Below are 24,677 nucleotides of genomic sequence, written 5' to 3'. Positions count from 1 at the left end.
CTCCAGTTCTAAGTTCAGTTATATTAAGTCACCAAAAAGGAGATTTGTTAAAATACATATTGCTGGCCCCTACCCACAGTTTTTATTTCAGTAGTTCTGCAGTAGGGTCTGCATGTCTAAGTTCGCAGGTGATGTTGATATTGCTAATTGGGGAACCACGCTTTGAGAACTACTGACCTATACTGTGACATTCGCTAATATCACTGCTCCCTTTCCCTTGCAATAAGTCTCATGGCTTAGCCTTAATGGGAGAAGGACTGCAAGGTATATGCCTTATATTGTATTAAATTTATATCTCAATTAGTGAGATTACCCTTGGAAACAATTTTGGCTTGAGACTTTCAGGATCTCAAACTGTTACAGCAGAAAACAAGAGTCTGCAGAGCATAAATAAGGCTAATAATGACTGAAAATGTATAAGAATAATTCTTTAAAGGGTGATGTGGCCTTTTTCCTTTGCCTTTCCAAACATATCACCTTTCTGAGATTATTTGAGGCAACTGTCTTATTAGAAGGAGACTACCATTTTTTTTTTGCAGGGCTGTAAGGTGAAATACTATGCGAATACTCATAATCCACCATTGAAAAATGAGATTTTTCGGTGAGATGATAGCTTTCCATCCTCTAAAAATGTAATCTTTCCTTTAGCATAACAGAGTTATAAAAAACATGAAAACAGGAAGGTGGGGGTATGTGGGGGTGGGGCGAAGCTTTTTTGTCCCTGGAGGATGGTGAAAAGATTACAAAAAGAAAACAGAAGGATTCCTCTTCCTCCAGAGGACGAAAGGGAAGTGTGATAAGTGAGGGGAAGACTTAGGACCCAGAAGGGAGGGTTTTTAGTCTACAGTGCGCAATCTTGGACTTTAGGAAGAGGCTGCACATCAAATGGATTGTTGACTGCCTTTGGCAGGCACTGGTTGCAGAGGAAATACACAGTCAAAGGAATGAAGCACTCTGTAAAGAAAAGCAGAATTCAAAGAGTATTTCTTGCATTTCTCAGTGTCACAGGTTACAAAAAATTCCTGAAAACAAAGATATTATTAGATAATCCAGTATTCCTGAATTCTTAAACTTCCATTCCTGTTTAAACATAACACTTCTGTAATTTGCAGTCAAGTGTTGTAAATAACATGATAGAAAATATAATTTTAAAAATATTAACATTGGCCTTGCAGGCAGACACATTAGTAAAATCTTGTCTCAATGACCTGGCTCTCCCTGGGCACTTTGATTTGACTAACACTAACTTAGCTTGTCAGAAAACAAAATTACAACATATTTAGTTATAAATGTAATTGCCTTTTATCCACCATTCATCAGGGAAACGCTTCATTCTATAAAGTAGAATGAGAACTCCCACTGGACAATAGCAGAACAGGGGTTTTACAAGGTGGGAAACAGAAAAATAGAGAAAAAAAGGTTAACATCAGATTACTTTTTGGTAAGGATTAAAGTAGAGGAGACTTCCTTATTGTGCTGACTCAGGTAGACTGAAATCTGTTTTCAAAGGAAACAATGGTCTGTTCTGGAATCTATCTGCTTCCTTGAAGTTTCAGTTTGATTATGCATTCAGTATGTGACTCCATTATAGTTTGTTCTGGTCTGCTGGGACCCAGTGCAGAAGTTCAGTGCAAAACCATGGCCTTCCCAAATTTTTTAACAAGCTCTTTATCTCAACCTAAATAATAAAAAGGGTATGAATCTAAATAGTTTATACAAGTGCAAAGTTTGAGGATAGCCCACCCAGAAACACCAACTCCAAAGGAATAGTCAGTACTCCGAAGTAGAGAAGTTAAGGTTTCATTTACGTAGGCAGAGACAGAGGAGTTTCTTTTAGCAGGATTACAACGCTATTCATACAAGGTTGGGAAATAGTTACAGGAATTGGTTATAGGTATTTCTTTTTGGCAAGGGTACATTTAACATTTTTTATAGAGGGTGAAATACTCGTGGGTTTTCTGTCATCTGGTCCAAGCAAAGCAGGATAATGAAGGGGAAAGAACAAGCAAAATAAGAAAGTGAGTTGATCTATAATCTAAGAAAAAGAAGTAGCCATATGTGACTCACATCACAGTCACATCACTCTCAAGGCTTAAAATGTTTTGGGGGTTATGACAGCTTTTAAACTATATTTATTTTCATGCAATACAAAATACATATTTCAGTCTACATATTTTCTATCCTCAGTGTTTTTATCTTTAAAAAGGGCATATATTTAAAGTATAAAACTTTCTAATGCAAAAAAATTTCAAGTACACAAATACTGGATAGGAAATAAAGTCTCATCAATTGCAGAAGTTAGAATTATCTTGGATTTTCTAACAAGACTGTATTGACAAAGAGTTCTGCAGTGTCATGACAGATTGGAATATAAAAATTAAATCATTTTACCACAAACAGAAACAACCAATTATAACATGTATTGGAAAAATATGTCTGCAGGGCGGATTGTGGGACTTGAAGATGCTTGGATTTTGGTATCCACAGGGGCCCTGGAACTGGATACCAATGGAGGACTGCACCCGGTATTGTACGTCTCTCCAAATCAGTCCTATAAATGTTGTGCAACCCATATAAAACTTCAAGAGGTATACTCACCAGCAGTCAATAAATTTTTATAAAACATTAGGAAGACTTTACTCCAAATCTGAAAACATACCGAAGTAATGCATTATTTATTAGGAATATAGAAGAGCTCAATGAAAGAATTGAACACATAATGAAACTGCATTTCAAATCATATGAGTGGACTTTTCAATAAATGAATTTTTCATAGACATAGGAGGCAGTGCTGTATGTTTTGCTCTTCACAAAAATCAATTCTAAAGAGCTACACATTAACTACTCACACAGAAACATGTCGCAGAGGAAAATACATGATGTGAAATGAGCACATGTAAACATAGGAAAACATACACTATGAATGTCTTAGAAAATAATTTGCTTTATATCCTGAAATAAGTCATGAAAAATTATTAATCGATACAAATATAAAACATTTATTTAAAAAGACACCATGTAAAATTAAAGTCAAATGGCTAAGTAGGAGAAAACATTGGCAACAGACAGAAAATACAAGAGAACTGCTAACAAATCCATGAGATAAAAGGACAAATCATTCAACAGAAAAATGAACGGTGGAGGAAAAAGACAATTAACAACTGTTTATATGTTCTAAAATAAACATACAAAAATATGTCCATCGTCACTAGTGAGAAATTTGATTTAAAACCAAAATAATTTTTTCATCAGAGTAATAAAAATTACAAAAATCCAATAGCAAGTGTCATTAATTACATGGGGAAGCAGATGCTCATTTGTTGCTGAGGGGAACTGTAACTTGATACAACCATTCTGGAACCCAAATGGAGGTATCTCTTCAAATTAAAAATGCTTATACTCTGGCCTGAAATTCAAATCCTAAGCATATACTACAGAGAAAGTCTTGTATGTACAAAAAGGGCTCATGTAGGATGATGTTCCTTTCAGCATTGTTTGTAATCGTAAAGGAATAAAAAGAAGGAAAACTTCCTTAAGTGTCTATTATAGGCAAAGTAGACTGTTGGACACTGCAAAAGAGATAAGGTAAATGTGAATGTACCAAAATAAAAAACTCCCAAGTAGAAATAGCAAATTGTAGAATAATATACGTACATGTATGTAAAAATCACAAATATACATTTCTTGTGGCTGTAGATAATGTATACACATTCCTACATTAAACACTCATAAAAACAATCTAAAAAAAATCTAGGAGAGTTAACAACTGTTACTTCTACAGAGGGTATTGGGACTGAAGATGGTTTTCAAAAAGTACACAAGCAAAATGTAGTCATATATTACATGTGTAATTACAAAATTTAAAGATAAACTAGTGTGCACAGACTGATATATTTTAAGGAAAATATAGACAAATAAAATTATATTTTGTATTTCTTTCCCTCCCTTGATGGAAACAGTACATGAAAGGTTCTAGATTACCTGCCAAAATGATGTAATACTATCTAAATATATCTCTGATAACAATACACTCAAGTCTATATGCCCACTTGAAAAAGAGAAGAAAATTCAGTTCATGATTTTATGTAAGCAATACAATTTCAGTTCATAGCTCTTAAAATTTTATTTACAGTCTTTACTAGGTATAGAATTATATATTGGAATTTTGCCATATTCCAATTTAGAATATAGTATTTAGGAAAGAGGAAAATAATTTTTTAAATTAGAACTTAAGTCATGAGTAACATTTCTGTCAGTGGCTTTAGTAAGTCAATACACATTTCTAAAAGAAAAATGAAATTGAGTACAATAACCAGATTGGCTTATTTCCTTAGTAGTTTATTAATTCTATCTGACATCATTAAATAAAAACATGAATATTAAAAGTATCATTGGGAAACGCCTTTTGAGGACTGCTTCTTCTGGAGATTATTCTATAAAACTCTCTTACCCTAACAATGCACAAGAATGCTATTGGTGTTCATATTCAACCCACTGCATTTCATGAAAGACCCAACTTTTAAGTGTATAAACTAAGAATAGTTTTTAGAGCACTATGCTTTAAAGAACTGCTTATTTTTAATTCATGTATTGCAAAAGTCTTGAACCATAAAAACAATGATGACGAGAAAAAAACTCCAGGGCTACCTGGTTTTGCAATGGTTGTGAAAGAAAAGTATACTCAGCAGTTTCTTCCCAAATAAAAAGGTCCTCCCCAAAAAAGTGTAGCCAAAACCAAAACAGAACAAAACAAAACAACCCGTGGCTTTGAAATACCCATTCTTGGCTGTGGTAGCAATAAACAATATTGCTAAAAATTGTTTGCAATGATTTATGGAATTTTTATCTTTTCAGAGGACATTAAACTATTGTTATCTACATGTCTGCAGTGGCAATAAAGGGCCACCTTCCAATGGAATTTGTAATTTCCCTTACCTATCCTTGATATCAGTTTAACTGTCTTTAGCCATTTGCCATGGGCAAGGAAGGGCCTCCCACATTTCTGATCAATGAACAACTTCCTTTCAGTACATTACAATGGAGAAAGCAGTAGGCCACTGTTAGAAAGTTTCAATCTGTCACTGAAATACCAACAGACCTTTAGCCTGATTCCTCTCCCGCAACACAACAGGGCTGTGCTGGAAGATGATTAGTTATCCTCCAACTCTGAGTCAATGATTCATATTTTTATCAAAGGCCGCCAAGGAAAAAAAATTCCTTTTTTCTTCATATCAAAACAGCATTTTTATAACTACACCATGTATCAGTTTTATCTGACATTTTCAATTTAATTCAGCAATACTTCACAGTGAACATGCAGTATCTCTTTATATGAAACAGATACTAAAAAAATATAAGCAGGTAATAATTTTTAAAAAATCATATAAAAGTTAATGTGTGAAGAGAGTCAGAAAATAAATCATTTGAGCAGATTCTTTAAATCTTCAAAACGAAAGGCAGGTGTAATTTATTTTTTTAACTTTTTGTAGAGATGGGATCTTGCTTGCTATGTTGCCTAGGCTGGTCTCAAATTCCTGGCCTCAAGCAATCCTCCTGCTTTGGCCTCCGAAAGTGCTGGAATTACAGGCATTATCCATCATGCCTGGCTGGGAGGTGTGATTTTACTTCACATTAGTATTTAGCATTTAAAGTGGAGATTTACTGACTAGTCAGTAATGCTAACATTTATTTTCCTTTCACACTGACACCTGGAAAATAAGAAATGAGTTCAATTGAACCCATTTAATATGTAAGTCTTTAATATGTTTAGTCACAAATTTATTTTTATAACAAAGCACTTTTGAGATAATTTAAAATACACATGCTTTGATTGAAGAGTGATTGCAAATGGGTCCAGTTTTCTTCCACCTGGGATGACAAATTTGTTATTTCTTCTAGGAGTACTGGCTCTGAAGGAAGCATTTTGAGGTGTAACTGCAAAGAAAAACATGATGGTTAAACATTTAAGAAAGTTAAAATTTTACCTAATCTGGATTCAATTTTTCTACCAAGGAACCACAGAAGACACTAGGTGAATATTTGTTTTCTTAAGTGCTGGTTTATTACTATCTCCCATTTTCCCCTCCTCTATCAAACTTTGTTTTTTTATTATGAGCTCCTTTATGATACTATGACTTCCTTGGTAGAATTAAAGTGGTCATCACTCTTCTCCACCTAAGGACAGTCCTGATACGTTTAAATAATTAGATCAACTGAACTCATTTTAGGTATAAATGGGATAAAGAATCAAATCTATTATCACCGAAAATCAGCATCATCTACCTCCTTCAACACATTATACCACTAAAGTAGACCCTCAAAACATGAGTTCTCCACTATATTAATCATAAAAGTAACGGTCTTACTGTAAAATGATCAAAACTCCTTTACCAATGATAGAAGTGAACATTTTGATTTTAGTAGTAGAAAAAAAACAAAACAAAACCCTACTTTCTATTCATAATCACAAAAAACTTCCAAAATGTAACTAACCACTAAAAAAAGAAAAGTTAATGGTTCAGCACATTGGATCAAGCAGATAGCATAAAAATGTCAGGGAGTAAAGTCAAAATTGCTGTGCAGTTGAGTAAAAAAAGAAAACAAGACTCCTAAGCTGCACTGTCCAGTTGTCTAATGTGGTAGTCACTAGCCACATGTGGTTAAATTTAAATTAATTAAAATTCTATAAAATTAAAAATTCCGTCTCTTGATCACACTGTCTACATTTCAAGGATTCAGTAGCTACATGTGGCAAGTGGCTATGATATTGGAAAGGATGGATATAGAACATACCCATCTTTGCAGAAAGTTCTATTAGATAGCACTGCCACAGAAGAAGACAAGTTGGGCAGTACTGTCTTACATTAGACTTACCTTTAGAAACAATGCAAGGTATGCCTGGGCTAACTCGAAATCACGCTTTCTGTCCAACATCATCCCAATCATTTTCAAGAAGCTCTGCATAACTTCTACAGACCCACCACAATCAGGAGACAAGCTTCGCAGCTCTGTTTCAATTCCTGATGGGCCTGATTCTTTCAGAAGGTTGAGAGCAGTGTCATCTGCATTAAATTTTATTCCAGTTATGACTTGATTATAATCATTTAACTTAGAAAACTACAGTTTTCCTTTTATACCCCAAATAGGATATATTTAAATGGTACAGGAAATTCTTCCTGTGGGTTAACTTTTTCATATTATGTAGAATAAAACCCAAAATAATTGAAAATCAATACAAATAATGACAGCAATATAAGAGAAAGTACTCAAAACACATTGTTTCTGTAATTTAAACCTTTTTCCTGTTAATAAAGAAAATCTAATGCCTCGCAACACTTTAGAATTTTAAAAGCTCGTATATCTTCTCTCAGAGTAAATCCTAATCAAGAAGGCTATAAAGATACATACAAAAGTATTAATAGCAGTTAGCATTGGGAATCCGACGAGGTAAAATAATTTTTTTTATTGTTATAAAGTTATAAAAGTACATAATCATTAGGAAATACATTACTAACAATAAAGAATATATAAAATTGGAGGGGGAAGACCCCACCCCTTATTCTTACTTAGCCCAAACCTACTTCTTTTCTCTAGAAGTATCGTTTCATATGCGCCCTAGGAAAACATACTCAATACACTTACAGCTATTTTTATGAGTCACTTGAGAATTGCAATGACTATGCTTTAGCTTTCTGAAAAAGAGTATCACCAATGACAAAAGTCTAATCACTTTTGGATCCTTCAGTATATAGTAAACAACAGTGTTTTTATTTCTTTGTCTCCCCATAAACATAACAAGTCATTTACAAGGGCTCATCAGTATCATTCTTTGACTTTTGCTAATGTGGTCTCAAGTAATCTTGGTATGAAAACAAAAGCATTCGAATCAAAACAAGAGGATAAGTTAAAATTATTAGGAGAGTAAATAGGATTTTTTAAATGATTACAGTTCTTATGGCTAATCACTATTAGCTACAGACTGTAGCCTTCAAAATTTAAATATATTAACACAACAGATAGATTAAAACATTTCCTTTTTAATAAAATAATTTGGGAATATATGAAATTACCTAAGCAGTCTGCTGAATTACAAATTATAAATAAAAACAAAAGACTTGCAAATTACTTGCTATAAAAATGACAAAACTTTTACATTTAATTCACATCAAGAAGGATCTCCTTATTATAAATGTAGTCAATAAATATGTCCATCTCCAAACAGCAAAAAATAAATTAGATATATGAAAAATCTTCAACAGATTTTTATAATATCAATACCATTTGATCTTAGTGGGCTTATTTAATATAAATGCTAAAATTATTTAAAATTAAAACCAAAATTTCAATCCTTTTGATTTTTACTATCTTAACTACTGAGAACTCTGATATTTCCTTCAATTTCTCCTCATATAAAGTAAAATAAGCTAAAGATATTTGTTAAAATATTTTATAATTCAACTTACACTTATTATTTACCAGTCCTTCTTCAAGTTTCAAGCAGAAATCTGATTTTTGAGCCAAAACTCCAAGATTTACCACTTTAGACTTAAACAAAAACAAACACATATTATTCAAATAATACAAGTATCACCCAAAAATGCATAGTTTGTAATTAAAAGGTATCATTAATTTACCCTGTATCTGTAAAACTAGGTCTTGGTAAAGAAGTACACAAAACACATACAAACATAAACCGATATACTTAGAATGTTCTGATTTGTTTTTTACCTGCTGGGGATCATTATTTTGTTCAGGTGCAGCATATCTGGGTACAAGGCCAGGAATTGTTGGAATGAAAAATGGTGCTGATTTGGGTACTTTGGGTGGTTCCTTTGGTTTATTCTTTTTCTGATTAAGAGAAAATGAGAAAGAAAAATAGGAATTATCCTGCCAACAGTTTCTAATATTTAATTTCAAATCAATTTTAAAACAAATACCAAAAAGTAAAAGAGGAATGAAACTCTTTCACATAAGAATGTTAAAATACGATCTCTTTTGACCAATACCACAGCTATCCTTAACCTGGGTTTCCCAATGCAGATCTCTAGCACCCTTGCTGGTAAGGCAGAAAAAAAGTGACAGGGCACAGGAGAAGTTCTAAGACAAACATAGCTCATTTTCCTGAAATATGAATATTTACATGAAGATATAACAGTTAAGTAATTTTAAATTTCTTTTTGTATTGAGTACAAACTCTTTCACAAAACAGGATGAAAAGCAAAATTTACATAAATGCTTAATACAAAAGGGTTTCTTAAATTACTTTTCTCCAGAGAAACTTTGGAGACAGAAGCAGACTGACATTATAAGTAATTTGATAATCTTTCAAAGTACAGCTCTAATTCTTCTATTTTGTTGGAATTTTAATTTTTCCTTAGTACTCTGTGCTTTTAAAATGCAAGAAAACACTATTGCTGGTTTATAAGTATTTCAAATGCTAGTAAAATTATATTAGGAAAAACTCTACTGGAATTTCCACTGAAAGAATTTTGTTTTGGTAAGTACATTGCTACATATCAGTATCTCAGGAACATTTTTTTTTTTTTTTTTGAGATGGAGTTTCACTCCATTGCCCAGGCTGGAGTGCAGTGGCGTGATCTCAGCTCACTACAACCTCTGTCTCCTGGGTTCAAGCAGTTCTCCTGCCTCAGCCTCCAGAACAGCTGGGATTACAGGGGCATACCAACATGCCTGGCTAATTTTTGTATTTATAGTAGAGATGGGGTTTCAACATGTTGGCCAGGCTGGTCTCGAACTCCTGACCTTAAATGATCACCCGCCTCAGCCTCCCAAAATAGTGCGATTACAGGCATGCACCACCATGCCCCACCTCTCAGGAACATTTGATGAAAGTGCCTAATAAAGAAGTCTCACAATTTCACCTCACATTATTCTTCCATTCTTTAGGAGCTATGCAGCCCTAGGGAGACTTTCTATTCCAAAGTGAAGCCATGGTATAAAAGAAAATGATCACATGAACACAGGACAAAGCACTGCCAACTGTAGCGTAAGCAGAGCCCTTTAGGATGGTGGAGACTGTTATGAGTCACAGTTACCATTCTAACTCACCATTCTTGAGTTAGAAAGGGGACAGTCACTGATTTGTTAAAACCATAAGGCTTTGAAGGAACTCCATAGTGCCCTGCAAATTATCTAGTCTTATAAAGAAAAGCAAAAATAGAAGTTATCCACAGGACAAATGTAAACCATAGTCTTGGTACATTCTCTTCTTTTATTCAGCAGAAAATAAAAATATTAGAGGTTTTAACATATTCCCATCATAAAGATAATCCACTCATGTTTTGATATATGATTTTATGCAGTACAAACTATATCTTAGTGAGGACCACAGTAGCCCCAAAACTCTGTTCAATTAGTTCAGCATTATTCTGATTGCTCCCCTCACACTAATCTATTTGTACTTATTAATGCCTTGCATTTGAACTATTTCATAAAGTACTCCCTTTAAAGCTGACAGTGTGGAGAGCATGATGAAGAGATTCCATAACATGCCCATGCTCCTAGACAGCACACCTTTATGTTGATGACTAATCTCTCAAAAAGTTAGCAAGTAAAAAGAAGCAATTTTAACTTCTGTGAGGAAATGTAATGTGAAAACTTCTCTTTCCTTACCCAAGACACATGTTTCTTTTCTTGTGTTATTAGTTACAAGGATAATTACATCTTATTAGTTACTTATGTCGGTGTTCCTTAAACTTTTTACCACAGCCCATACTGTGACTTAAGTACACCTAACAGATCTAGTGTACGTGTATGTCTAACCAATTCAAGTTTCACCAAACAATACTTGCATTCATGATCAAAAGGTAGCCTGAAATTTTTCACTCTATTGTATTCTTTTCAGTAGTTTTTGCTACTGACTAGTGGGGAGTCATAAAACATACTCTAAAAAAATACTAATCGATACCATAGTTGTCCATTTTTCATGCAGAATCATAAATTCCTCAAGGACAAAGGGGCTGTTTTTTCTTCACCACCATACTCTCCAGGTACATTATTTAGTACCTAGTTCATGTTAACTTACGTACCTGGCCCTGACACAGCAAGTTCTAAAAATCTTTCAGTAGTTGACAGGGTATGGTGTGAGATAAGGGGTTAACTTAATAAAATGAAAGCCTAGTGGAATTTCTCCAGTCCTCAAATGCCTAGCAGTAGAAATACATTATAACAGCTATAGTTGTTCCCACTCGTTTTAGAAACTTATATAAAAGTGATGAGGCTGGATTTTAAAAGATCAGTTTCCAATAGCTCTGTAGTTACAGGATGAACTTTTGCCACATCTAAATGTCTGCTGAGTGTTCTCAAAGTTGACATATATATGAGTATCTTGTGATAATCACAGCATATTAAACAATATTTGATTAAATGGCATTGTCAGTGTTATCTTACACATTAATTGCTCTTCTAATGCCCTCAAGTAGGAGCAGTTCTCTCTGCTTAAAAAAATAAAAATGCTTCTGGATGCATGCTTAGGGTCTATTAAGTGTATTAATTATTACCTTAATAACATCAAGATTAAGAAGGTTTTTCCATCGTGATTCAGGAAGAAGTGAAAGAGTCACCAATTGCTCATTCAACTGTTCTGGCGAATCATACTCTATCATTTCATCACTTGGTTCTACTGTTTCTTCTGATACTTCTACATCTTAAAAAATTTTTTCAGGTAAAACAAAAGATTTTTATCATATAAAAGCAACTTAATTCATTTCAAATCCATCTGTATTTCATAACATGTTCACTTAATGCAGCCTTGTAAACTGTTCATTTATTTCATTTCCTTATCCCTGTCTTTTTCTTATTTTATCATAACTAAAACTCCCATCACTAGACCCAAAACACCTGTTTCACTGGTATACTATTTGATAGCTTATCAATACCACATCAATTATATTTTTGCCTAAATTCATGAAGTCATTCAAAGTCTTTTATATCAGTTAAAAAACACTTGGATTGAATGCACTAAACTTTGCCTTTGGTAGCAATATCTCCTATATTAGGTTTATAATATTACACCTCAAAAACTGCTTTGCAATTTTGTAATTACCTTGGGTTTGACAAGTACCAGGAAGCATTACTACTGAAGGGACATAATCTGCAGGAAGTGGCCGTAATGAAACAACTGAATACAGGGAAATATTGGACCTGAAAAATCAAAACATAAGCAATATTTTTAAAACTATAAAAAGTTTCTTCAGAGAAACACTCTACAATATTGAATTTAACTCCAGACTTTTATTAGTTAAAAAAAGACCTCAAAGATAGATTGTATCAATTTAAAAACCCCTTGACTTACATCATAGATGCCATCATAACAAAGTTGTGTAAATATATTATTGAGTCTCTTTCCTGACGTAGTACAAAAACATATTAAAGATAGACCAGTAGCAGATAATACTTTTATAAGGTAAAATAACTTTCATATATTGTTTTGACATATATCAACCTTTATTTAAGTAAATTATAACAGAAGGAAAGATGAACTCAGAGAGTAAGTCAGAGTGCGAATATGCTGAGCATATTCTTGCTCTGCATATTCTTGCGGTTGCTGAAAGGTCATAGATTCTCCTTCTCTAGAATGGCCCTCTAAGTAGCCATATTTCTGCCTCTCAGCCCGCACCCTGGCCATGGATGACTAATCAGGATGTAGATACCAGTCCCAAAGAAGGGGACAGGTTCTTTTTCCCACAGTTTATGAATCTGTAATAGAAAATAAAAATTGAGAATCTCAGGTTTCAAGTTATTAATAGCAGTACTTTATAGAGAGGGGCCATACTCCTGCTGTGAGTGCTCACAGCTGTTCTTTTCTGAATTGTTGAAGCCTCATGGATTCTAAGATACTCCATTTTACAAATTAAGGTGAACAGGGTCTATTTCTATTATATATTAAAATTCCTTTTGTATCTTCAAATGTAATTACAACATTTTATCATTAATTTTTTAAAAAAATCAATTTCTTTTACCCAATAGATGTATAAAGTTAGGAAAGAAACAAAATTTTTCTAAACCCAGGTGATGTTCTAGTTATTATGAGCAATCATAGTCCCTTACAGGTTCATCAAAATTTGAAGATCACATAAGTATCTTTACACAGTTATGAAAAGTCATGCAAACAGAATAAATCTCTCAGAAAGTATTCTGCTTATACTTATGCCTTATTTTATAGACAAACTAGGCTGAGGTTCAGAAGTGATTGGCCAAGGTCAAAAAGTAGTTGTGGGATACTGGCAGGAAAACCATGGCGTGACTGGGGACTCCTTTTCCTAAACTTTTAGAACTCACTTATTCTTTCCGCAAATAAAAGCCAAATATGATAACAGATAAAAATCAATCACGTGGTTTGGAATACATACTGAAGCAAAGCTGTCTACATTATCGAGCAGACGTTGAATCACTCACAGACTTACAGTGAATTAAATCTATGTTAACTTGTGACATTTCCATTTAATAAATTTAAAAACAGCCTAAATGACAATTTTAGTGACTCTAACTCTCTGACAATAAAATCTTCATCCCCAAACAGAACCATATGAAAGAACTTACCATAGAAAAATTCCAAGGTGGTCCACATGGGAAGTTGCCAGAAAGTCTCCAGTAGGAGACATAGAAACATTGAGAGGAGCCGAGTCCAACAAAAAGCAGTCTATAAGGCTACAGAAATAATTGACATGTTAAAAGTATTTGAACTCTACCAAAAAGGATAAAATTCACAAAAATATTTTTGCCAAAAAGACAAGGGATAAGAGATGCAGAAAATGTTTTTTTTTTTTTTTTCTTAAATCACCAGCATCGATCAGAAAGTCACCACTAATAAATAGCTTTGTTAACTAAGTTACTATGTGAAAATAATCTCACTTAATGAGAAAGACAACATTCACTAGACTAACTAACTGGAGAAGCAGTTTCAACAACAGGGAGGAAGCAGGAGGAAATCTTTTTTTCTCGAATACTAAATTTTGGTAGACTGACCTGGAGACAATTCTAAAGACATAACATTTAAAATAAATCTAATTATCAGTATTCTATATTTTTGTTACTTCAGTGAAACTGATGAAAAGCTTAGGCAAAAGGAGAAAGTAATATAACAAAATGGATGTAAATAAGAATGCTAATTTAAAAAAAAGCTTTTCAGCAACTCTACCTGTTTTTGAAATAAGTAATTATGCTATACATGAAACACATGACAATTCAGTCTCTAGAGAAGAACCATAAAGCAATTTATGGAAACTAGCCCCACAGCTTTAAACTGCTGAAGGGATTTACAAGTTGGGGTGAAAGGGAGAGTAACTACAAACCAGGTAGAAGACTCAGAACAGGCTTCACAGAGAACACTTATGTTTGAGAGGAGCTTTACAAATGGACAGGATTTCAATGGATATTGGTGTCTAGTAGAGAAAGCACTTCCTGGCTAAGAGAAAGGTGGTGGATAAGGCAAGGGAAAATACAATTGTGTAAAGTGAGGAGTGCAGTTTTGTAGGACTATTAAGCATAAGCATAAGGCTGCATACAATGTCTTATATACCAAACACCTGAGTTTGTTTCAATCTTATAATTGATGGAAAGTCATTAATCACTTAAGAGGAGATAGTGGCATAATCTTCACTTACATAGAAAACTTGCCATAAGAATGCAGAATATATTTGAACAGAGAGAATGGTGACAGTATGGTAGTAATCATTTAACAATCAAAAAAATAACTAGGATGGTGGTAGCAGGAAGTGAAAAGAGGTAGATTTAAGCAGCAAAGAGAAAGGCCTACACTCATCTGAATCCTGCTGAAACACTCCTTAGGCTTGCTAAAAGTGAGAAAAGCTTTAAGGAGAGTACAGTGGTTTTTAATTACAGCTTTTCTGAAGCCAATATATTATCCATAGGAAAGTACACACAAATGACTCAAGTTCCAGATGTACATTAATACAAATTATTTCAAGAACAAGATTAACACTTTTTTAGTGCTCTGTGTGAGGAAGTATCCTCAGCACTTGAGTGTGCTAACTAATCGAATCTTCACAAACCCTATAAGGCAGATCCGTCCTTACCATACAGTCCAGAAAACTGAGGTCCAGTAGGATTTGAAAACTCGCTCAAGGTAGAAAGCAATTGGGTCAGGATTTTCACCCAAGCAGTTCTACCCAATTTATATTGTTAGCCAACATAAATTATAGTAAAGCTACTACTGAAACTAAAACACAAAAAGAGGGCAATAGCTTACAAACACCCAGAGTATGCCTACATTGGTGATTCATGGGACACACACTGTGAGCAGCTCAAATGTAAATGAAGACTGTCCAGTGTGAGACATTAAGTTGCTTGCCCATGGTAAAACGCCTCTCTCAATTTGCTGAAAGAGTCAATAAAAATATAAACCTTAAACAATGAATGCAAGATGGAAAGAAAAGACAACAATTAGAAGCACCGGAAACAAACACACACACATCAAAGTGTGTTCAGGAAAACGACTGCTGTTTAACTGTCCATTATGGGGAAGGAAGCAATAACTTGTCTGATTTCTCTTCAAGTCTGTTTTGAAAGCTCACAAGAATGGCTTTTATTGGGAATCAAGGGAATTGGGGAGAAGAAAACATGTTGCTAAGCACTTATTCTATGCCATGGACTATTAAATTATTTATGTTAAGTCACTTAATCCAAACAATCCACAGATGAAGATATTATCCTAACACATACAAAGATTAAACCTAAAACATGGCAATTTCAAATCTTAAGGTATTTCCTTTGTCTGAATATTACTCATCAAAAGTTTACATATGTGAAGGGTAAAACCTCCTAACATGTTTAGGAACTATCTGTTAAAAAGAAAGCTTACTGCTTGAGCAAACTTATTTTACTTCATACTATAATTATCTTGTCAACTTCATTGTGTAACTTCATTTCCACAGCTGTGGTGTGTAGGCAGATGGGACTTCCATTATATAAAACCACCAAATTGAGGAAGGTGGTTTCCACATACACAGCTATTCTACACTGCCACATTAGTTCATAAAACATAAATGCACAGGCTCATCCCAGACCTAAAACTACCATATAGTTTCATGCTAATGTTAAAAAATAAGTCGCAGGTACCTTATAATTTTTTCTCAAAGAATATTAATACAATTCCTATTCTAAGGGATCAGATTTACAAGATTTGAGCCCTGCATAACCATTCAGAAGGTTGTTTCTGATTATTATTCTGAGCAAATGGAGACTGCTTCCATATGTTCTATTTCCAAAGTGCTAAAATCACCTTCCACAGAAATCTTTAAGGAGTAGAAGGGGATGTTTCTGCCTCAGTGAGAAATTCAAAACAATGTCTATTCCAATTCTTCTCACGTAATGCTCCTCAGGAAGTAGTAGGGGTTGGGTGAGACAGAACAAATGAAAAGTTCTATTCAGATTATTTAATTTTATGTATTTCTCACCCCTCAAAGAACGCAATCTGGGCCAGGCACGGTGGCTCACGGCTGTAATCCCAGCACTTTGGGAGGCCGAGGTGGGTGGATCACTTGAGGTCAGGAGTTTGAGATCAGCCTGGCCACATGGTGAAACCCCAACTCCATTAAAAAAAAAAAACAAAACATTTAGCCGGGCATGGTGACACATGCCTGTGGTCCCAGCTGCTCAGGAAGCTGAGGCAGGAGAATTGCTTGAACCTAGGAGATGGAGGTTGCACTGTCTAGCCTGGGCAACAGAGCAAGACTTCGTCTCAGGAAAAAAAAAAAAAAGAATTCAATCCGAATTTCTGTTAGATCAAAAACAACCAGACATAAAAGGTGGTGGTAGTGGTAGAGGAATGATAACTTCAGAGACAAAAAATTTCAACTCAGTTCCTCTGAAAATTTTACAAACATAACAAATATTTCAGCACTTTAAAAAAACTTTACAAGAAAGTTTAACACCCATGCAATTTGTTTCAGATAGGCACAATTCCAGATGGATATACCTGTATGTTAATACACTCAAAGGTTTACTCATAGATAGCTTCACTTTCCAGGCTATGTAATGTGTTTTCATTATTCAAATTATTTAATTAAAAGAAGAACTAGTAATTTCCAAAGGCTGTCACACTAATTATGTTTTTTTCCAACAAAATCAGTTCATACTTAAAACGAGACAAATACAGTCTGAGCAAAGATGATAACATAACTGTTAAGAAACCTATTTGTTTCTCCTGTGCTTATTTTGTGCTCTGTCATTTATAAACTATGTCGCCTTGGGCAAATCACTTAATTTCTCAAATAGCCTCCACTTCCTCATTTTTGAAATGGGACTAATAACAGTAATAGTACCTACAACTTGTTAGGATATGAAAAATAAAAGCATATACAGTGCCTAGCAGCACATTGTAAATCTTAGCTTCGTTGCTACTAAGCAGCAGCAGTTGTTGGATAGTTATTCCAGCTCTCTCATTTGGTCCACTTCAAATGTTAACCAAAAACTTTTTTCTTTAATAAAAATATACTTTTCTCCAATCAATTTAGATTTTATTACATTTCCTTTTAACAATTCGATGTGGTCACTTCTTGCTCTTGTGCTACACCCAGCTTCATGCCTCTCTATTCACTTAAAATTGCCTATGTTCACCTAAAAATAAAGATACTAGAACTGAAAAGCTATCAGATTTGAATCTGTTCAACTTTTTACTGATATAATAAATTCAGCAAAAGGCTAATGCTGAGTCAAAGGTTAGTGGCTTTGAATGCTACTTTCGGATCCTAATTTTTCCATTCCAAAGACAAATTTACCACTTAAAATACATTGCCACTTTACTACTACTGAATAATCTCTCCCACTAATATAAACTATTAAAAAGGAAAATGAAAAAGGCATTATGCCAACTCTACTATTTATACAACTTTCTTATTTTAAAGCAATTCAAATTATATAACATTAACTTTTAGAAAATAGCAACAGCCTAAGAAGTGACAGACACTAATATTCTAATAGTGTCTTTAACAAAATTTTTTTTAATTAAAGAAATGCCAACTTTTAGTGAACTTTCTGAAGCCAAAGGAGGATATGGTCAATAAATTAGATTTTGCTTCACTCTATTTTAAGTGAAAGAGACACACCTGTGGACAAAGGTTCCTGGTTATTAAAGCTGGATCCACTAGTGACAATCGTTAGCTGTGCTTATAAATCCAGTGTATACACAAGATGGGTAGGTATGCCTCAGGCCTGTTTCAAAGTTGAAGGGAACTGAGGACGTCAGAGTTTTTCCCTCCTAAAGGTCAAACTGTTTTCATATATGAGCTTATTCAATTCCTGAGTAGGAAGAGGAAGTGAACAGAGCTTAATTTAGGAATATTTTAGATTAAAAAGTACCACTTTCCTTCTCATTTTTCTCACCTATCTTTCTCTAATGGCATGTTACTGTTAAATTAGATGTTTTGCTATTCCCATAATTCTTCCTTTCTTCATAGTCATCTAAGCAATCCTATGTTAAATGATATGACTTTAAATGGTATCTATACCTACTTAATTTTTAACAATAAAGCCCACACACATTCTGTATGTCTCCTCTGTTCATATGATTTACAGAATTGGTTGTTTTCTCTTTAAAGTCCGGGATTAGTAGCAAATTTCAACCCATGAAATAGATTTCTGAACATTTGTCAGGTTTTAACCAAATCCGAAGACTCACATTTTTACCACTTTAAGATATTGTTTGAATGTCCCCTCCAAAACTCATGTTTACACTTAATCCCCAATGTCACGGTATTGAGAGGGAGTGCCTTTAAGAGGTGATTGGATCATGAGGACTCTGTCCTCATTAACGGATAAACCCATTCATGGATTAAGGGATTATCATGAAAGGGAAACTGGTGGCTTTATAAGAAGAGGAAGACAGACTCAAGCTGTTACATTATCACGCTCAGCCCCCTTACTCTGTGATACCCCATACCACCTTGCGACTCTTCGGAGAGTCTCCACTAGCAAGAAGGCTCTCACCAGATATGGCCCCTTGACCCGGGTCTTCTCAATCCCCCAAAGTGTAAGAAATAAACTTCTTTTCTTTAGAAATAACCGAGTTTCAATATTCTGTTATAAGCAACACAAAAAGGACTAAGACTATCTAAAATGCCTTCTTTTAAGAATTACATCAGAGAAACAGAAGAGACACACAAAAAGGAAAAGTTAAGGGGTTTGACCTTTTAACTAAATTCAGCATGAACTAAACAAACTCAAAATAAAAGTTTGCCATCTTAAAGTCTGAGCTTTATTTTGGAGAATCAAAAAGGCCAAATGAGCTTTCTTAAGGTTTAGGCAACTTGCTTCTGTATCTCAATTTTGCAGGATGAGAAAATCTAAGTAAGATTTCATTTTTCTACTACGTTTCATGACACTACTACCTGCTGTTTAGTTATCAAAAACACTCCAAGGATACAATATAGTCATGTCAGAAAAATCTCCAAATATAGTCACATTGACAAAGCATATAACCCATTAACTATAGGTAAAAGTCACATGTGAAGAAAATAACTTAGAAATCTTATAGAGGTTAGGGATTTAGAAATATAAACTTACCACCCAGAAGGAAGGTCCCAAGTCCTAATAGAGCAATCCATTGCAGCACTTATTAACCAACGACCATCAGGACTAAAAGCCTTTAAATCAAAAAAAATATATATATACACAAAAAAAATATGTAAATATATATGAATATATTTGTATGTATGTGTATGTATATATAGTTAACACCTTAAAGAATGTAATAAATGAAAAGATAATGCAGGCTTCATAAAAAAATTAATTTGACTAACATTCAAACTGTCTTATTTTATATAAAAGAAAATACCACTTCCTAAATACCACTGATTTGGAATCTGGATAAAGATGAGACTTTTAAATGAATTATTAAAAGTTAAAAAAGTTAAGTGTACTGCATTAATTTTCAAATCATAATCTTTATTTATAGACTATGTTTATGTGTGTGATAAGGGCTTGCTTTTCTTGAAGCTTAAGTTAAAAATCTTTTCTCTTTTAATAATGCTTTATTTCTAAACAAATTATAATCAGATTTTCAAAATAAATTTAAATAAACTACTTATGCCACCTATTATTTTTTCTAGCTATGAAAATGGATAAATAATAGATCTCCTTGCCTGTAGTACCTAAGGGTTGTGAGGCACAAATCAGATCACAAGTGAAAGGTGACCCAAAAGGAAAAACTTTACAGTCTACAGTTGTAGTAGATTGTTCATCCAGCAGTTTAAATTAGTAGATGATACCGGGATACATAAATGTTAATTTGTTCATCAGGCTGCCGTAATATAATGGGAACTCAAATCTCAAGTTACAGATAGATCAATTTACAGAAGGGTGGTACAGATAGTAAAGGATGGGAAAGAATGATTCTGACAGGTAAAGTCATGTTATAAATGCTCACAGATTTAACTAACGGGAGTACCTTATTACTGAGCAAGGAAACTCGAGATATACAAGTTGAAAGCAAGGTTTGAAAAAGAAATAGGAAGAGCAAGTTGACACTGACAGATGTTTGCAAAAGTGCCATTTCAGCACAATTAACCCAATCCCATCCTCGTTTCTACAGATGCTGTCAAAACAAATTCCGTTGATGTGTAATTCTGCCAACCTCCTATCTGCAGAACACAATGTCCTGACCAGGTTTTTTTCCTTCAATTTTTAAGGAAAGGAGTAAATTCTGATTTTTGGTGTGAGAACTAGTAAATGTAGCTGTTGGGTTTGTCACTAAGTATTAAGATTTTATTTTTATTTTACATTTTCTGTTTTCAAGTAAATCAAGGTATCTGCAATAGATGAAAAATGATACCATATACTTAATATGGTCCTCAAGTGACAAATTTATTTTAAAAGTACTTTTTAATTAAACACGCTTTTTAAACTAGTTGACTTCTTTCCATCATACATCCCATTATAAGAATATAATAGTAAACTTAAGCATATTTTTATTAATTAAACCCTTTCAGAGTTAAGATATATAAACTCTAAAAATAGCACTAAAGTAAAATAAACCAGATACCAGGTATTCCAGGCAAATGGCTTCCTACTATTAATTCATTCCATACACAGTAAAACAGAAATGAGTTCTCCCAGCCTATTTTAATATTAAGAATGACATATAGGCCAATGGATCATTCATTCTCTAAAGTATAATTTGGCCTTGTTTAGAGTTAATGAAAAAAAAGATGAGCTCTAAAACTTACATTTCAATTTGATGGCATCAACTCCCTGAAAAATATTAACTTTCAATTCAAAATTTTCCTTTAAAATCTTTGAAAAACAGCCTGCAAATTAAAATAGATGACCACCTCATATAATGATTTTAAGGCTATTAAAGGATAACACACCCAAATAAAAGTAGAAATGAGTAAAGTTTTATCAGTTAGAGTTTGTTTTACCATGTCATTTATTTGGCCTTGGTGTCCAGAAAACTCTCTGACAATCTTCCTAGTTTCTATGTCCAGAACACTAATGGAGAAGTCATCCAAGGCGAGTCCCAGAATGCCACTAGCAAGATAAATGCACCAGTTTTAATAAACAAAAAACCCTTGAACTAAAGTCTCACATCCACTTGAATTTGGTTAAATCAAATACACTTTGGGAGAAATTAAGCCAAATGTTGTTCTTTACTAAATCGTCTGATTTTTCCCACTTGGTAACTTGTGACTTTATAACTTTTACCAAAAGAATCAAAGAGAAAATCCATTATCATTCAAAGTTTACCTGTCTCTATGTAGCAACATGATATTTGGAGATGAACTGAGGCTCACAGAATGAATTAAAATTTTGTTTTTAAAGTTCCAGAATTTGAGTAATCCTTCACTACCAGTTGTAACTGTCAACTGGTTTAATCCATCCACTGCGACGCCTCTAACAGATCCCTTGTGAGCTGTAAGGTAGATGTCAAAAGAAAAAAAATCAGAATTGACAATGTTTCTTTCTGAACAATACACACAGTGATTCCTTCATTCAAATATATAAGCTGCCATTTAAATATCCTTTAAAATCTTGAAATAAATCTGGATTTTAGGGGTGTAAGAAGATTCTTAATTATTAATATTGTTCGAGTAAAAAAACAGAAATCAGATTGATACAACATAGGTTTGAAAAGTTTGTTAAGATTTTCTGCTTAAAGGAGAGAAGAAAAAAAATTAATCTGAATAATATCCACAAAACTCTTAGGTATCCATGACTTTTCTCTTTCAACATGGTCCTTATGATACAATGGCAGTCTCTGCCATATAGAGTTGATTATAACCCATCTTCAACTTTAGCAAAATGCCCAGCACTTAAAGATTATACATGCCAGCTTTCACTACTAGTCTTATATCTACCTATATTAATTAAAAACAAAGAAAAAAAATCTATACCTTGATCCTTGCCAAAACTTCCTCGATGTATACCAGACTGCATGTTATATACATCTACAGTTCCTGATGAGAGGCCAATTACAGCAAAGTTTCCACAAGAAGTTATATCCACTGCCTTTAAGAAAAAAACAACCCACAAATGACAAAGAAAATAACTAACATTTTTATTGCACTTTATGCTTTCCAAAGTATTTTTTATCTACTTGTTCCTTTTTATTTAAAAAAAGTATGATAAATGAATTGCTTCGTTAGTTTTTTTAAACATAAAGTAATTTTATTTGGGTGTACAAGCATGCAAGCTAGATTCTATCTCCATTCTTTAAAAAGTATGAAGAATCATTATCTAAGAAAACAAAACATAACTAAGGTTAACTCAATTTAAATGTACAAAGTCAAGAGAACTATATATAGGACTAGCCTTCAATTTTTAATTTATTAACAAGGCTAAAGTCAAAACATTTCTTTTGCCTAATTTCTTTTTGTCTTGCCTTTTGTAACCGCTTCCACGGCTGACATCAAACAAAAAACATATCATTAGTTAGAATGGCCAAGCAAAAGCCCAAAATGTTTTAATTATGACATATTAGGAAGGAAATATATAAGACACTACAGAGAAAATATTTGGTTTATAAGCAGCCTCCATAACATAAACTCATTTTAATACTTAAAATATCAATATTATGTCAATATATTTTCTCTATATTGAAAACATGAGACTGGCTACATATTTGGTCACTGCTGGAGAAATAACTGATTGCCAATGTGTGTCAGTCAGATGTCATCCACCCAAGAGATAATTCAATTTACATCTATATTGAATTTACATCTAAACAGATGACTTATACAAACTAAATAGAAAGGATTTAATGAAGGTTTATTTAACTAAGGAAAGCAACATAAAGTCTGACATACCACTGAGTCAAGACATATTTACATTGCATCACATAAATACGTTTTACATACATACATTTTTCTAAATAAAGATTTCTTTAAAAAAAATACGTATTTCAGATAGGAAATTACTATGGTTAAAAAACATTTTATCTTCCTAAATGAAACACAAACATTAAGCTGACCTATTTTGAAAAATTCATAAATGTTTACGCTATGTTGTATAGTTATACAATTAGGAAACTAAAGGAGCTCGTACGCTGTAACCTACAAGTAATACAGGCCCTACACCATCCTGCATTATATTCTTTTAAGGAAGTTACTGTTTTTAGTTGGCCTGCTCCTGGCAATCTCTTCTAATTTATTCATTCTAATGTATTATCTAAGTCAAACAAAGCAAAAATAAACCCGTGAGTGTTATTTTTGAGAAACAAATTGTACTTTAGTGCACAGGCTCTCTATACTTACTTTTGCTTATTACTTATCAGTTACTGGCTTTGTTCCAGATAGCTGAGACTGTCAGACAAATGACTCAACTCCAGCCACATATCATAGTATACACACATGCTAAATGTTCTATGAGTGATCCCTATGGGCTATAAGAATAGATTCTCTAGAACGAATTGTCTCAGGTTAAAATCCCAGCTCTGCCTCTTACTCGCTACATTGATCTTAGGCATATTACTCATAAAACCTGTTTTACTGTCCATAAAAAGCATCTAACCAATGCACCGTGCTGTAGGACTGTTGTGAGGAAAATATGAAATAATCCATGCTAGAGAGAAAGCCTGGAACAAAGTAATCACACAGAAAATGTTACCTGTGATTACCACTACTATTATAACCATTACTCAAAACTATGTAGGTAAACGTCCCTAAGGGAGCATAAGATAGAATCTTTATGGTTTAGAAAATTATATAAAAACTTAAGACTGGATTTTCATACTACAGAGAATAGAATATACATACTTACGATGCCATTTGTATAAAACAGGGTTGAATGTTGAGTTACACTTTTAATAAGCATTTTCAAAAGCAGAGGCATCTATTAAAAACTATTAGAACTAATAAACAAGTTCAGCAAGGTTACAAGATATGAGATCAATAATGTAAAAATCAATTGCATTTTGACACACTCTCAATGAACAATCCAAAAAAAAAAAAAAAAAAAAAACTCTACTTCAATAACATTAAAAAGAATACTAGGAAAAATGTACCCAAAGAAGTGTAAGACTTATATACAAACAACTACAGAATATTGTTGAAAAATTAAGAAAAATCTCAATAAATGGAAAAACACCCCATGTTCATAGATCAGAGACAACACTCAAACTGATCTGCAAAATCAAAATGAGATCCCTGTCAAAATTGTAGCTGCTTTTTTTTTGCAGAAATTGATAAGCTCATTCTAAAATC

General features: G+C 33.4%; 1 protein-coding gene across 2 annotated transcripts in view; it reads right to left on the bottom strand.

The window, feature by feature from the left end:
- Positions 1 to 2,643: 2,643 nt before the first annotated feature.
- Positions 2,644 to 24,677, bottom strand: part of WDR36 (WD repeat domain 36) — a 37,792-nt gene continuing 15,758 nt past the window's right edge. The window contains exons 13-24 of one of the 2 annotated variants that reach the window (XR_012414579.1): positions 22,371 to 22,485; positions 21,724 to 21,889; positions 21,399 to 21,507; positions 19,543 to 19,622; positions 18,087 to 18,279; positions 13,561 to 13,668; positions 12,065 to 12,162; positions 11,520 to 11,665; positions 8,728 to 8,847; positions 8,463 to 8,544; positions 6,874 to 7,061; positions 2,644 to 5,934 (exon numbers count right to left, since the gene is read on the bottom strand). Coding sequence is in view for 1 of the 2 variants with exons in the window: in XM_005557499.5 (XP_005557556.2) it covers positions 5,785 to 5,934; positions 6,874 to 7,061; positions 8,463 to 8,544; positions 8,728 to 8,847; positions 11,520 to 11,665; positions 12,065 to 12,162; positions 13,561 to 13,668; positions 19,543 to 19,622; positions 21,399 to 21,507; positions 21,724 to 21,889; positions 22,371 to 22,485 (1,362 nt within the window). In the remaining variant the exon portion in view is untranslated. The remainder of the gene's footprint in view (positions 5,935 to 6,873; positions 7,062 to 8,462; positions 8,545 to 8,727; positions 8,848 to 11,519; positions 11,666 to 12,064; positions 12,163 to 13,560; positions 13,669 to 18,086; positions 18,280 to 19,542; positions 19,623 to 21,398; positions 21,508 to 21,723; positions 21,890 to 22,370; positions 22,486 to 24,677) is intronic. The other variant, XM_005557499.5, reaches the window with a different exon arrangement.

Source organism: Macaca fascicularis, chromosome 6, assembly GCF_037993035.2.
Source record: "Macaca fascicularis isolate 582-1 chromosome 6, T2T-MFA8v1.1".
Taxonomy (NCBI): Eukaryota; Metazoa; Chordata; class Mammalia; order Primates; family Cercopithecidae; genus Macaca; species Macaca fascicularis.
This window is presented reverse-complemented; position numbering and strand designations above follow the sequence as displayed.